The 15,830-nt window shown below is 41.5% G+C and overlaps 1 protein-coding gene across 16 annotated transcripts in view; it reads right to left on the bottom strand.

Moving 5' to 3' along the window:
• ALPK1 (alpha kinase 1) overlaps nucleotides 1-15,830 on the bottom strand; it is a 123,144-nt gene that overhangs the window by 18,325 nt on the left and 88,989 nt on the right. For 12 of the 16 annotated variants that reach the window (XM_057502534.1, XM_057502531.1, XM_057502540.1 and 9 more), the window contains one exon: nucleotides 6,938-7,214. The exons of 2 other annotated variants lie outside the window; for them this stretch is intronic. In XM_057502534.1, coding sequence (XP_057358517.1) covers nucleotides 6,938-7,214 — 277 coding nt within the window. Of the gene's footprint in view, nucleotides 1-1,896; nucleotides 1,968-6,937; nucleotides 7,215-15,830 lie in introns of those variants that run through there. 2 more of the 16 variants (XM_036920842.2, XM_036920853.2) reach the window with 2 other exon arrangements.

Below are 15,830 nucleotides of genomic sequence, written 5' to 3'. Positions count from 1 at the left end.
GACTGCAGTGGGGGGGAGGACTTGATAATATGGGGGAATATTGAAAGCATAATTTTGTTCATGTGAAATCTTCATAAGATTGTGTATCAATGATACATTAATAAAAGAAAAGGCTGGTGTGTCTTCCTTCTGCGGAAGCGACACCTCAGGAAGTGGAATGGGGGTGCCCATGAGCAGGACTGTTTACCAAATTAGCAGGAAGGTTTTTTTTTAAGGGGAGGCAGGTAAAGAAATTCTTTCTAAACTTTTTTCTTATTTTGGTTATCACCACATAAGAGGTGCCTAATGGCAGTTGTTTTCCATAAGTAGGAAAGCCAATCATTTATCCTTTTATCCATCCCTTTGTCCAGGTGCCTCTAAGTCCTGCATGACCTGGCCCCGGACCTCATCTCTACCGTTCTCTCCCTCACACTCTCTCGACTTTGGTTACCGTGGTCTCCTTACTGTTCCTTGAACCTGCCGGGTTTGTCCCCACATCAGGGTCTTTGCACTGTAACTGTTTCAGTCCGGAATGTGTTTATCCTAAGTATCGCCGACGTTTACTCCCTCTTCTTCGGGTTTTTGCTCAGAGATCACTGTCTCATGAGGCCTTCCCTGACTGCCCCCTTTCCGATCGCACACACAGGAATGCCCCTGCCTGTGGTGGACTGTGTTTCTGAGGAGGCCACCACAATAGCCCCATCACACACGCTCTTTTGCAGTGTGAGCTTGCTATTTCTCTAGCAAGAAGCTGAATGTAGAGTTCCTTTCCCTTCTCTTTGAGTCTGCACTGGCCCTGTGACCTGTTGCGACCGATGGAATGTGGCAGAAGTGACACTGTGCACCTTTAGGGTCTGATCATTAAGAGATCTGTAATGATACCTTCACCTCTGCACACCCAGCCACCATGCAGCGAGGGAGCTGAGGCTGCTGCATGGAGAGGCCCAGGCAGAGAGACACCGACAGGCCCAGGGGAACTCCTGTGGCAGCCGGGCCCAAACACCTGCTGTGTGGATGACACTGTTTGGGCCTCTGGCTGTCCCAGCTTCCCAGCTGACACTACTTAAAATAATTACCTTGTGGAGCTGTACAACTATGAGACATCATAAATAATTATTGTTTTAAGCCTGTAAGTTAGGGGGTGGCTTGTAACATACCAATCCATGACAGAAATCGGGCACCTGAAAGTGGGACACTGCTGTAACAAGAGCTTAGATGGTACAGCTTTGGCTAGGAACCAGCTGTCAGGAAGAGGCTGGAATGATGCTGAGGAGGCTGAAAAAGCAGTGAGGAAATTGTTACTGGAGGTTTGAGAAAGGGGAATGTGTTACGGAGCAGTGGACAGTTTGGCAAACTGATCTCCTGCAGTAGAAATAGAAATACAAAATACAACCAGTGAACTTGCTTATCTAGCAAAGGAGCCATCCAGGAAGAATGTTGAAAGTACCAAATGGACATCTTTGAGCTACCTAGGATACAGTGTGAGAAGAGAGAAACTAAAGAGGGACCTATCTCATTTTAGAATGAATTCAGAAGGATTTAGAAGAAATATAGAAGGCCCAAAATAGCCTTTCCAGCCAGCGAGCATTCTCACAATAAATTAAAACCTGGTGGCAAAGGTCAGTTCCAAGGTACTGGAAGTAAAATGTAGCCAAGATCAAATCAAGATTCTGGCTATAAAATATTTTGTTAAGACCTCAGACCCTCTTGAAGGAAAAAGAGCCTCTAAGACTCTCTAAGGGCACTGCTCCGTAGCACTTTGACTTGCAGGGCAGAGTAGAGCTCACAGGTAATTGAAGGCATGGCTTTTGTTCACTTTAATGCATTAAAAAAGCTACAAAGTATTTAAAGGAATTATGTCATCTTAGTCTATGAAGAGAAGCAAAAGTTCAAAATCAAACCCAACCAGGAACCTACCTTTCTACAGGCAGCATGCAGCAGGCTGAGATATGTTCATGAGAAAGGTCCCATGGAAAAGGAAGGATGACTCAGAGGACTTGACCAGCCCTAAAGACAAGGAGTGAGCCCTAAAGTCCCTAGAAGGCAGATTTGGGATATATGCCTGGCTGGATTTTAGATTAATATGGACATAATGACTGCTCTGTGACTTTCATTTCCCCCCATTCTGGACAAGAGGGTTTGAAGTCATCTCTTGGTTGTATGCTGTTTGTGAAGGAGGGTAGAGAACTTGCCTTTTACTTCCCAAATCTCTGTACCCCAGAAGCAGTACCTAAGAATAATTATCTGTCCCTGATCCGATTTGGAGTACAAGACCCTGGACTTTGAGCCTGATGCCTCTGGGGTGACACTCCAAGGGATGGGTAAGACTATTTTGCATGTGGGAGGGATGTGAATTACTATGGTAAGAGCATAAACTATGATTAAGTTGTTTTAAGCCACTAAGTTTTGGAGTGTTTTGTTATGGAACCAAGGATAACTGAAATGTTGGCACCTCCCCTTCACCTTCTCTGCTTTATTTTTCTGCAGGGCACTTATTTTCATAACACATACTATGTATTTTAATTATTTACTTAATAATGCCTGTCTCCTCCACTGGACTGTAAACTCCAAGACAGCAGGGTTTTTGTTCAGTCCTCTGTCTCATTCCCCTCTAACAATCCTTGGCACATAGCAGATACTCAGTAAGTATTTGTTATTCATTCAAACAGATATTTGAATTGTGTCAGGAACATGGCATATCTTCCCACTTATTTATGTCTTCTTCAGTTTCTTTCAGCAATGTCTTACAGGTTTCAGAGTACAGGTCTTTCACATCCTTGATTAAATTTATTCCTAAATATTTGGTTCTTTTTGATGCTTTTGTAAATGGGCTCTTCTTTCTTTTTCAGACAGTTCCTTGTTAGCATACAAAAATACAACTGACTCTTGTATGTTTATTTTGTATCTTGCAACTTTATTGAATTCAGTTATTAGTTCTAACAGTTTTTGGTAGTCTTCGTTTTTTAAATTGTTTTGTTTGTTTCTGTAGTTCTTCTTTGTTTCTTCTTCTCTTGTGATTTGATGACTTTCTTTAGTGTTATGTTTGGATTCCTGTCTCTTTATTTTTTGTGTATCTATTATAGGTTTTGGTTTGTGGTTACCATGAGGTTCGGATATAACACCCTATGTCTGTAGCAGTCTATTTCAACTTGATGGTTGCTTAAGTTCTAATGTGTTCTAAAAGCAGTACATTTTACACTCCTCCCATGTTTTATATATTTTATATATTATTTTATATCTTTTTATATTGTGCACACTTTAACTAATTACTGTGGATATACTTGATTTTATTACTTTTGTTTTTTAATCTTCATACCAGCTTTGTAAGTGACTCTTCAACTAACTTTGATATGGGTTTGCTTTTACCAGTGAAATTTTTTCTTTCATAATTTTCTTATTTCTAGTTGTAGCTTTTTATTTTTTATTGAAGAAGTCCCATTAACATTTCATGTAAGTCCAGATTAGTGGTGATGAACTCCTTTAATTTTTGCTTGTATGGAAAATTCTTTATCTCTGCTTCAATTCTGGATGATAACCTTACTGGGTAGAGTATTCTTGGTTATAGGCTTTTTCCTTTCAGCACTTTGAATATGTATCATGGCACTGCTTTCTGGTCTGCAAAGTTTCTGTTGAAAAATCAGCTGATAATCTTATAGGTGTTTTACTTGTATATCACCAGGTTTTTTTCTCTTGCTGCCTTTAAAGATTTTCTCTTTAATTTTTGACAATTTAATTATTATGTGGCTTGGTATGGATCTCTTTGAGCTCATCTTGTTTGGGGCTCTCCATGATTCCTGGACCTGGATGTGTTTTCCCTCTCCTAGTTAGGGAAGTTTTCAGCTTTTATTTCTTCAAATACGTTTTCTGCCCCTTTCTCTCTCTTCTCCTTCTGGGACCTCCATAATGGGAATTTTAGTATGCTTGATGTTGTCTCAGAGGTCCTTTTACCTATCCTTATTTTAAATGTTCCTTTTTCTTTTTTGTTGTTAGCTTGTTTGATTTCCACTACCCTCTCTTTTAGATCATTGATTCATTCTTTTGCATCCTCTAATATGTTGTTGATTCCCTAGAGTACTTTTCATTTCAGTTAATATATTTTTCAGCTCTCATTGGTTCTTTCCTATCTGTAATTCTTTTCTATTCTATCTTTTTGTTGAAATTCTCACTGTGTTCATTTATTCATCTCCCAAGTTGGGTGAATGTCTTTATGACCCTTACTTTGAACTCTTTATCAGGTAGATTGCTTATCTCCATTTTGTTTAGTTCTTTTTCTGAGGTTTTATTTTGTTCATTTGTTTGGGACATATTCTTCTATTTCCTCATTTTGCCTGACTCTCTCTGTTTATTAGGTAGGTCAACTATAACTACTGGTCTTGGAAGTAGTGGCCTTATGTAGAAGGCATCCTGTGGGGCCCAGAAGCACAGTCTCTTCTGTTCACCAGAACCAGGCACTCCAGGAGTGTCCCCTGTTGAGATTGGGCCTTAGCTGCTGTGGGTATGCTGGTGGGTAGTGTTAACCCAGATTGGCTGGCTTAGAGGCTCAGCTGTGACTGCTGTGGGCATCCTGGTAGGAGTGTTAGTCTCTGGTGTGGCTGGCTGTGAGACCTGGCTGTAGTTGCTGAGTGTGTGCTTGTGGGCAGGACTGCCCACTCCTTGGGGGAGGAGAAATTGCTTTGGAGGGGTTCCTGCCAGGGCAGGTCTATGGAGAATTCCATGGCAGGGTGAGAAGTGCTAGCAAGGTAGATGTGTTAGAGCTGGTGCCTACCAGCATCAGGCTAGCTAAGGTGAAGGGGGCATGAAAACCAGCACCTGCCAGTGCTTCTGTTCCTGGAGAAAGTTCCTAGAGATCCTTGCTCTTCCAGCACACAGTCTAAAATTAGTGAATAATTCTCCCTCACGTATGGTGTAGGCACTTTTCAAACTGCTGCCTCTGTGCTGGATCTCTGAATGAGTGAGCTTGTGCGTGTGCCCTTTAACAGTGGAGTCTCAGTTTCTTGTAGGCCTCTGGCTCTCCAGAGATAAGCCCCACTCATTTTCAAAGCTCTTGCAGTTAAGCATCTCTGATTTTCAAAGCCAGATGTTATGGCAGCTCATCTTCCCAATGCAGATTCCCAGGACCTGGGATGCCCAAAGTGGGGCTTGAAACCCTTGTTTCTCAGGGAGGACCTTGGCACCTGTGACATCCCTCTGGCTTGTGGGTTACACACTGCAGGCTTGGGTCCCGGCCAGACCAAATCTCTGCCCCTCCTACCTCTCTCAGTGTGGCCTTCACTTTACCTGTCTAGCTATGCAAGAGCTTTGCTGTTAGTCCTCAGGTGGTTTGCAGACAGACTTGCTCTATATGGTCCTGCAGCCCTGCTGTGTTTGTGGGAGGAGGTGACTCAGTGTCCTCCTGTTTGGCCACCTTTTGGAATATTCTCTGGGACTTTTATCTTAGACTAGGATGTATGAGCAGAGGAGCATACTGCTCATGATGATAATAACATGGCTTGGTATCAGGAGAAAAACTCTGTATCACCTTAGAAGCATGAGAGAAATAACAAAACAAATAAGTGAAAATTATTTCTGGCTGTAGGTAAAGCAAAACTATCAGCATGCCTGCTTAAACTTGACCTCAATTTCCAAGTCACACTACAGCAATTCTGTATATCCTATCATATGTATGTATATCATATCCAAGTTCTCCTTGTAAGAGCCAATTTTAGAACTGCCTGCGTACTCCCAGCCCTCCTCATTCAGGTCCCCTCTCAGAAAGCTCTGGTCATTGCTCTCTGATGCCATCAGAAGGAATATAAGTTGTTAGTTTTCCCTCATAGCACAAACATTACAAACCTCAAAACATTCTAAAATGTTCCAAATCAGGAACATCTGAAGGAAGAAATTTTTCCTAAATTCAACTCTATCCTTGCAGTTACTTTAAAAAGTAAATAATAAGATATGGGCACAATTTATGCACAGCTGCCAGAACTTGAACATGAATGAACTTGGTCTTTTGAAAAGTTAACCTCCACAAGCTCATTTCTCTCAGGTCCTTTTATCTCTGCATCCAGCAATTGTCTGTGTTAGTATATAGACAGTACAGTTCCCATTCAAAGGAAATTAAGTAAAGATATTTTAACCTCTTAAAGAGCAGAGTTATTAAAATAATAATAATAATGATAGCTAAAACCAGTTTAAAAAATGAGGTAGTCCTGTTTCTGGGAGGGGCAACTTGCCTCCTTTTTTCATTCTTTATTCTTTCACTCTTGGACTCTTGGAAATGAGGATAGCAGGCTACATGTTTCCAAACCTCATGGATATTGGCAATTTAATTCAAGAATTCGATGGAAGTGAACTTTGCTGCAATACATAGCAGGCCTCTACCCCTTCAACCCCACCTTTCTATTACATCCTCAGTTAGAATGTCAGCCTCATACTTCATTTCATTCAACGTGACGGAAGGGAAAAAAAAGATACTTTAAGGCCTAATCAGGTACTGTACCGGTGTTCTGAGTGATGGAAAAACCCCCTCAAATTACTTGAGTGGGTTTGTCAGCTCTTTTGTTAGCATAGTCAAGTGGCCCGACAGAAAGGAGACAGGAGAGCTAAGAGAAAATAGTCGAATTCTAATCTGCTTTTTACAGGCTCTCGGTCAGAAGTATAGCAATTCAGATATCCCTGTTTGAAAGCAGCAGGACAGATTTGTTAGAAGACAAAAGCGCCAATTAGTATTTTCCACACCCTTTCACAATTTTCTCTACTGCTTTTGGCTCTGAAACCCTTTGTGCCAGGGCCTTTGTGCCGGCAGGAGGCGGGTGGAAGGGCACGGAGGGCCGGGGGCGGGGAGCCCCGCAGCCCCAGGAACGGCCCGTGGGTCCCGGTGCCCGCCGGCCTCCGGGGGAGTCAAGGCGGCCTGGAGGGAAGCGAGCCCCACACCCTGCGACCCCGGAACGAGACCGGAGCAAAGGAGGGCGCCCACCTGAGTTGACGGAGATCCGCGCCTGGCGGATCACCACCTGGGGCGCGATCGGCGTTGCTGGCTGCAGCCTGTGGAGCCCTTTGGCGACCTGCAGGAGGTGGCCGGACACGTCGAGCCCGTACAGGAGCCGGTCGCTCAGGAACACGATGGCCGCGGCGGTGCGGCAGTCCCGCGCGCGGACGCAGGCCTCCAGGGACGCCTGCGGGGACACGGGGACAGCCGCGAGCCGGTGGGAGAAGGCGGGCTTGGGGCCGCGCGCGGTCTCCTCGGTGTTTTTCTTTTTTTTTAAATCAAAACAAGAGCAAAACCCACAACTAGGAGAAGAAATGATTAGGCAGCTGAACCAAAAGAAAAAATAAATAAGGAAACGTCCAATTAAGTTGTGAGATAAACTATTTCTTTTCATTCCATTTCTAGAATTATGAAAGTGATAAACGCACATTTCCCGTTGTTAAAAAGTTCGAATAACACTAAGTAACAATTAAAAGTGCCCCTTGGTTTCCTGACTCCTTACCTTATTTCATCTCCTTCCCCCAGTCTCATTCTCATTATTCCTGATAACGACTTTGGAGAAATCCTTCTAGAACTTCTACCCCTTTATGTGTATCTAGACATGAATTGATTCCTTGTCTTGCCTTGCTTTCTCCCTCCCTTTCTCCTTCACTCCCTCGTTTCCAATCTCTTTCTTCCATCTTTGTTTCTTTCACAAGTGACATTACACCAGACATTTAGTGTTGCTACTTAGTTCTTTCAGTCATCATAACATCTGCAACAGTTTTCTACATCAGTTCATAACACTCAGCTTCATTAATTGCCTACATTTTAATTAAGAAGAAATATAGAATTTTAGGTAACGTTTTATATTTGATTTATATTATGTTTATTTGTGAATAAAATAGGAGAAAGAGGAAAACGGGCATGCATAAAGAGTGAGAAGTAGAGATAAATGAGGCAGACTTCTCTGGAAAGACATCATCTTTTGGTCCTGTAAGGTGTTAATAGCAAAGACATTTGAAGTCATGCAGCTAACAGGATAACTGAGTTTACCACCAGTAGTACTTTCTCCATTTGCCAAACTAAATCAAGCTGAGTGTTTTCTGAGCGTATTAGTTCATGTGTGAAGCCTAGAAAGATTTGTAAGAATTGACTGTGCTCCTCCCACAATGTTCCTACACAAAGCACTTCACCACATGGCCCCAAGTACAAACACTAGGCACCAAGCACAGTGCTAAGTGTGTCACATGTGTTAATTCACTCACTCCTTGAAGATCCTAAGAGGCAGATTCTATGATTACCCCTATATTATAGACAGGAAACCCGAGACTTGCATAGGTTAAGTAATGTGCCCAAGGTCACATGCCCTGTGCCTGAGCATGGGAGTTTGAACACAAGAAGTCCAGGTCCACACTGCACGCATTCAAGTTCCGTGTTGTACCAATTCTCTGTTAGAAAGCAGGAGTCGGATATCTATTAGGTTATACCCGTAGTTATGTTTGTAAATACCAAGTATGCAACTACTACTGTTGAAGTTGCTGGTCTAAGTATGATTTACTTTAACAAAATGAAGGAGAAGATGTATTCAAATTGGAAGGGAGTAATCTCTGCTTTACAAAATATGCCTGGAACAGCTCTTTTAGAGTTTTAATCTGACACTTGCATTTTGCTAAGTAGAACTGGCCTAAACCTTTACATCTAGCCCATTCCAGAGCTCTGTCTATGGTACTCTTTCACGTGAATTGACTTCTGGTGTATATGTTTTGTGTGATTACCTGCGGCACTGCATATGGAATATAACATTCACATTATAGGTGTTCATCAACCAGGTAATGCCTACCAATAACCAGCACAGTGACCTTTCTCTTTTCAAACTGATGCTTTCTTAATTTGTTGAGGCATTTACCCTATCACTGTGTATTAAGTCTGAAAAGTGATAATCTGCACTTGTATTTATCCTTTTGTTCTAAACCAATCACTATTTTCACCTATCAGTGTGATGGATGGGAATATCTCTTCTCTCCTCTTGTTGTTTCATTCCATGTGAATGGAGCTTAATTATTGTAGCACTCCTGGCCTCTCTCTACTCCAGGAGAGGTTCAGTGACTAATATGATTGTTAAATTTGGTAAGAAGCAACTGCACATGCATGTCTTAGCTTCTTTCTATTTCCTCTTGGGAACAAACTATCTAAAAGGAAACAAGGGTTCTCTGCTATTCTATATCAGAAGTATTATCTAGAAAGCCACCCTATGTAGGGTGTTTTGCTTGGCACCATAATTCCTGAGACTGAGTGGGGATGTCTACATAATTCTGGAGTTCAGATAGTGATGCCCTCTTGCTCTAATATGAAGCTATATATTCCAATTTAGCCTTTCTCAGAATTAAAGGTAATATTGAATCTCTTGTCTCCCTAACTCTTGTTTTCTCAGTTTTCTCAGAATTCAAGAAGGAAAGAAAGATGTTATTTATTGGATCCTCCCAAAGATCCCAACATTAGTCATCGCCTGATAACCATAACTCTTTCCAAGGAAAACTGCTCTCTGCCCATAGTCCCCGACTTTGAAGCAGCCAGTCCTTTGCTACTTGACCTTGACTCCATTCCTCCACCTCGCTACCAGCTCAAGGCTAACCTAAGTGCACGCATCTGATACCTGACCCCATGACTCTTTGGCCTGGTTTGAAAAAATGAATTTATTAATCTGAACTAAGAAACATATAATCTGCTATTGGGGGTGGTTCAAGAAGCAGAAAGTAGAGAGTAGCTAAATCATGTTATGGGCAACACTAGAGTGAAGATCCAAGAATGATGGCTCTGAATCCAAATCCACTGTTTTCACGAGTGCCCTTCTGAAAGTTACAGGTCCCTTTATTGTCCCATGTGTATCTTCATAATAACGTACACCCCATTTTATGAGTTTGTCTGAGTCAGCCTCTAATTCCTTCTAACTAAAAAAAAAAACTAATTAAAACCAAAATGGTCAAAGTTTCTATTGACAATTGTCAAATAAACCATCAACCTCAAAAACACAAGTTTTAAAATGAGACTAAGTTAGTCATTTGGCATTCATAAATAGAAGTTCAAAGACAGAAAAGAAAACTGATATTATGTAGGTCCAGCTCTGAGTCCCTCCTATGCTGGGTAAATGTAATATGGTCCTTTGGTTTTCAGTCTCAACCAGCCTGTGATATGTGCAGAACCTGCAGCTTCTGCCTCTGCTAGGCTCCCTTAAACTTCTGCTTGGAAAGAGCAACCCTATTCCTGTCACCCTGCACGTGACCTTGGAGGGTGCTCAGCAAGCCGCTGGAAGTCCCTTTTCTTTGAAGTTGCACTTCAGTGTATGGTTGACGTTTGGTTCTGCTCTTCCTTCTTGTAGGTGCCCCACTTCAGTTTTGGGGTAACTGTATACCTACCTGGGATGCAATGTTTAGAGACAGGCTACTCTCCAGAGGTGATTCTCCATCTTTACCTTAACCCTGATAAAAATGGTTTCCATCTTTGTAATGCCATCTAGTTTATGAAGAACATTCACATACATTATCTCATTTAAGTTTATAGTAACTATAAAATCTAAGTAAGATAAGGAAACTGAGGCTGGGAGATTAAGTGATTCCAAATTTACAAAGTCAAAATGTCAGGGCTAGGCCTAGGCTGGAACCCAAGTGTTTTTTCTTTATTTTTCTTTTTTATTGGGGCAAAAATCATGTAACATAAAATTTTAAGTATCAATTTTAAGTGTAGAGTTCAGTAGTGTTAAGTGTATTCACATGATGTTAAACAGATCTCCAGGACTTTTCATCTGGCAAATATGAAACTCTACAATGAATAACAACTTTCCTTCCTCCTTACTTGCTCTCCAGCTCCTGGTACCTACCATTTTACTTTCTGTTTCTATGAATTTGATTATTATCCTAGGTACTTCATAGAAATGGAATCATAGAGTATTTGTTTTTTTGTAACTGGCTTACTTCATTTAGCATGTCTTCAATGCTCACCCATATTGTAGCATGTGGATTTCCTTATTTTTTTAAGGCCAAATAATATTCCATTTTATTTATATACCAAATTTTGTTTATTCAGATCTGCTGGTGGACATTTGAGTTGCTTCAGCTTCTTGGCTCTTGTGAATAGTAATGATTTGTACATGGATATGCAAATATCTCTTCGAGACCCTGCTTTCAATTCTTTTGGACATATAACCAAAAGTGGAATTGCTGGATCATATGGTAGTCCTTCTTTTAATTTTTTGAGGAACCTCCACCTTGTTTTCCATAGAGGTTGCACCATTCTACAGTCCCACCAACAGTGCAAGAATTTCAATTTCTCCATATCCTTGGCCAACACCTAAGGAGCTCAAGTTTCTTAAGGGTCAGCATTTTTCCTGCTTTTCCCTTATGGTTTGCTCAAGGTTACTTTAAAGCAGTACCTAATCTGGGCCTAGGAAGCTGGGTCACCATTCACTGAGTTCAAACAGTGGCTCTTAGGAATCCACAGCCTTTATTATTATGAGAAAATTCTAAGAAACAATGGAAGGAAAAAAAACAATTGAAAAGAGTATTCTTGTTATATATTTAAAAGTAAGAGAAAGAACAGAAAACTTTACAGGAGATAGCTCTTACATTCAGTGTTTTGAAATTCTGTAGTAAAAGCTGGTGCCATGAGAGCAAATGAGGATTTGGTGATTAGCTGGGGAATAGTCCAACTGGGCTCTCCTCACAAAGAGCTGCAAGGACATTGTGCAAGTCCTGTGGAAAATTCCATGAGATGGTCTTCCTGAGTTGAGGAGATGGAACTTCTAGGAGTCTGGTGAGGCCAAGGCAGCTAGAGTTCACAGGGCAGAGTACCAGAAGGAGAGAACTAAATAAAGCAAGAAGTCTAGAGATCTGCAGAGGCTCCCCCTTGAGTTCAGAGAATACCCATGAGCTCATGCTTGGAAAGACATGACCTAAGGCTGGGAAAGAACCACCTGAAAAGAGCAGAGGAGACTACTTCCAGGCCTCATATGGCTTGTGTTTTCACCAGCCAGATAAGTAAATCTTTCATTCACAGGGCATAGTGTAGAGTATTCAGAAGGGTTTCACCTCACTAGTGAGGTGAAATGAACCTTAGAGTAAGATGGTTCATGGCCCACTTTGAAAGCTTAGAAGCAAATGGGAAAGGATCAAACTATTTCCTGACTTGACTGAGTCCTCCAAAAAAGCTCAAGGTTATCTATATGATCACAAAATATCCACCATCCTGTAACATGAAGTTTACCTTGTCTGGCATCCAGTCAGAAATTACCAGGCATGAAAGAAGCCCCATATTAAAGCAGTATGGAGGCACCTCAAAAAACTAAAGATAGAAATACCATAGGACACAGCAATGCCACTTCTGGGAATTTAACCAAAGATAACAAAATCAGGGAAGCACTCAAGATGGCAGTATGAGTAGGGTGGCAGAAATCTTCTCCCAAAACCATATATATTTTTGAAAATACAGCAAATACAACTATTCTTAAAAGAGAGACCAGAAGATACAGTATAACAGCCAGGCTACATCTACATCTGTGAGAACTCAGCATCTCATGAAAAGGGTAAGATACAAAGCCGTGACCTGGTGGGAACAGAGCGCTCCCCCCACCCCAGCTCATGGGTGGGAGGGAAAGAATCAGAGTGGGGAGGGAGTGGAAGCACAGCACTGCTAAATAACCAGCCCTAGTAATCTACACCAGGAGCACAGACACACATTGCATGGTGTATTGGATTTTAGAAAAATGGAGAAGTAAAATCCGAGACAGAGACTGTGAGTGGATTCCCACAGCTGGCTCCCCTGGGATAAATGAAAAGCTGGTGCTTTAAAAGTCTTAAAGGGACAAGGGTTTAACAGGTGGACAAAATCGTCCTGGCATGTTCAGCCCAGAAGGCTGGGAATCTTGAGGAACTTCAGGCACCCTAACCCCTTGGGTGGCAATGCAGATCCAAAGCCCCTCACGGCAAAAAGCAGCCTGCTGTTCATTCCCCCCACCCCGCTGGTGCTGCAAGCAAACCAGCTGACTCACCATTGCTGCGGATCAGCCGGGAGGAGCCCTGCCCACAGCAACCACACAGAGTCTTCTCCCAGTGCGCAGCTAACTGGGCCAGACCCAGAGGCTGCCGCCAGCATGCAGCTGCCTGGCACAGGCAGAGGAAGCTGGCGCAAGGTCTGGAAGGCACGAAGGGGTGGCATTCTCGCAGGAAAACGCACCCGGCATGTCTGTGACACCCTGCATTGCCCTATGCTATCCAGAGGGCCTCTCCGCCCACAGCAGCTCAGGAGATTATCACAGCGACTGCTTCCAGTGTGCAGGTAGCTGGCACAGGCAGCGGAGAATGACAAGGTGACTAATAAGCAGGAAGGGACTTTGTTCTCCCAGATGACACATGTGCCACCTGCCTGCGACCACTTCTATCACCATGAAAAGGCAGAAGAATCTGGTCCAGTCAAAAATCACTCAGACAACCCCAGAGAGAGGGCCTGGTGAGATAGATACAACCAATCTTCCTAAAAAAGAATTCAAAATAAAAGTCATAATTATGCTGACGGACCTGCAGAGAAATACGCAAGAGCTAAGGGATGAAGTCTGAAGGGAGATAAGAGAAATGAAACAATCAATAGGAGAACTTAAGAGCATACTGGATGAAGTGCAGGAGACTGTTAATGGAATAGAAGTCAGAGAACAGGAACACAGAGAAGCTGAGGCAGAGAGAGATAAAAGGGTTTCTAGGAATGAAAGAATATTAAGAGAACTCTGTGACCAATCCAAATGGAAAAATATTCGCACTATAGGGGTACCAGAAGAAGAAGAGAGAGAAAAAGGATAGGAAGTGTCTTTGAAGAAATAATTGCTTAAAACTTCCCCAAGGTGGGGAAGGAAATAGTCTCTCAGAACATGGAAGCCCACAGGTCTCCCAACACAAAGGACCCAAGGAGGAAAACATCAAGACATGTAATAATTAAAATGGCAAAGATCAAAGACAAGGACAGAATATTAAAGGCAGCCAGAGAGAGAGAAAAGATCCTCTACAAAGAAAAACCCATCAGGCTATCATCAGACATCTCAACAGAAACCTTACAGGCCAGAAGAGAATGGCATGATATACTTAATGCAATGAAACAGAAGGGCCTGGAACCCAGAATACTGTATCCAGCAAGATTATAATTTAAATTTGAAGGAGGGATTAAGCAATTTCCATATAATCAATAGTTGAGGGAAATTGCCTCCCACAAACCAACTCTACAGAATATTTTAAAGGGACTGCTCTAGATGGAAGTACACCTAAGGCTAAATAGATGTCACCAGAGAAAATAAAATCACAGCAAAGAAAGCAGAACCAACCAAATGCTAACTGAAGGCAAAAAATAAAATAAACTATCCACAAAAGCAGTCAAAGGAAACACAAAAGAGTACAGAATAAAACACCTAACATACAAAGAATGGAGGAGGAAAAATAAGAAGGGAGAGAAATAAAGAATCATCAGACTGTGTTTATGATAGCATAATAAGTGAGTGAAAGTTAGATGGTTCGATAGTAAAGAAGCCACCCTTGAACCTTTGGTAACCACGAATCCAAAGCCTGCAATGGCAATAAGTACATATCTTTCAATAATCACCCTAAATGTAAATGGACTGAATTCACCAATCAAAAGACACAGAGTAATAGAATGGATAAAAAAGCAAGACCCATCTATATGCTGCTTACAAAAGACTCACCTCAAACCCAAAGACATACACAGACTAAAAATGAAGGAATGGTATAAGATATTTCATGCAAACAATAGGGAGAAAAAATCAGGTGTTGCAGTACTTGTATCAGACAATATAGACTTCAAAACAAAGAAAGTAACAAGAGATAAAGAAGGACATTACATAATGATAAAGGGGTCAGTCCAACAAGAGGATATAACCATTGTAAATATACATGCACCCAACACAGGAGCACCAACATATGTGAAACAAATACTAACAGAATTAAAGGAGGAAATAGAATGCAATGCATTCATTTTAGGAGACTTCAACACATCACTCACCCCAAAGGACAGATCAACCAGACAGAAAATAAGTAAGGACACGGAGGCACTGAACAACACACTAGAACAGATGGACCTAACAGACATCTACAGAACTCTCAATCTAAAAGCAGCAGGATACACATTCTTCTCAAGTGCACATGGAACATTTTCCAGAATAGACTTCATCCTAGGCCACAAAAAGAGCCTCAGTAAATTCAAAAGATTGAAATTCTACCAACCAACTTCTCAGACCACAAAGGTATAAAACTAGAAATAAATTGTACAAAGAAAACAAAAAGGCTCACAAACACATGGAGGCTTAACAACATGTTCCTAAATAATCAATGGATCAATGACCAAATTAAAACAGAGATCAAGCAATATATGGAGACAAATGACAACAACACAATGGCCCAACTTCTGTGGGATGCAGCGAAGGCAGCTCTGAGAGGAAAGCATATAGCAATCCAGGCCTATTTAAAGAAGTAAAAACAATCCCAAATGAATAGTCTAAAGTCACAGTTATTGCAACAGGAAAAAGAAGAACAAATGAGGCCCAAAGTCAGCAGAAGGGGGACATAATAAAGATCAAAGAAGTAATAAATAAAATTGAGAAGAATAAAACAATAGAAAAAATCAATGAAACCAAGAGCTGGTTCTTTGAGAAAATAAACAAAATAGATAAACCCCTAGCTGGACTTATTAAGAGTAAAAGAAAATCTACACACATAAAGAGAATAAGAAATGAGAAAGGAAAAATCATGACAGACACTCAGAAATGCAAAGAATTATTAGAGAATACTATGAAAATCTATATGCCAACAAGCTGGATAAGCTAGAAGAAATGAACAACTTTCTAGAAAAATAC

This window comes from Manis pentadactyla, chromosome 5 (assembly GCF_030020395.1).
Source record: "Manis pentadactyla isolate mManPen7 chromosome 5, mManPen7.hap1, whole genome shotgun sequence".
NCBI lineage: Eukaryota > Metazoa > Chordata > Mammalia > Pholidota > Manidae > Manis > Manis pentadactyla.
The sequence above is the reverse complement of the archived record's forward strand: the minus strand, read 5'-3'. Positions and strand labels throughout refer to the sequence as shown.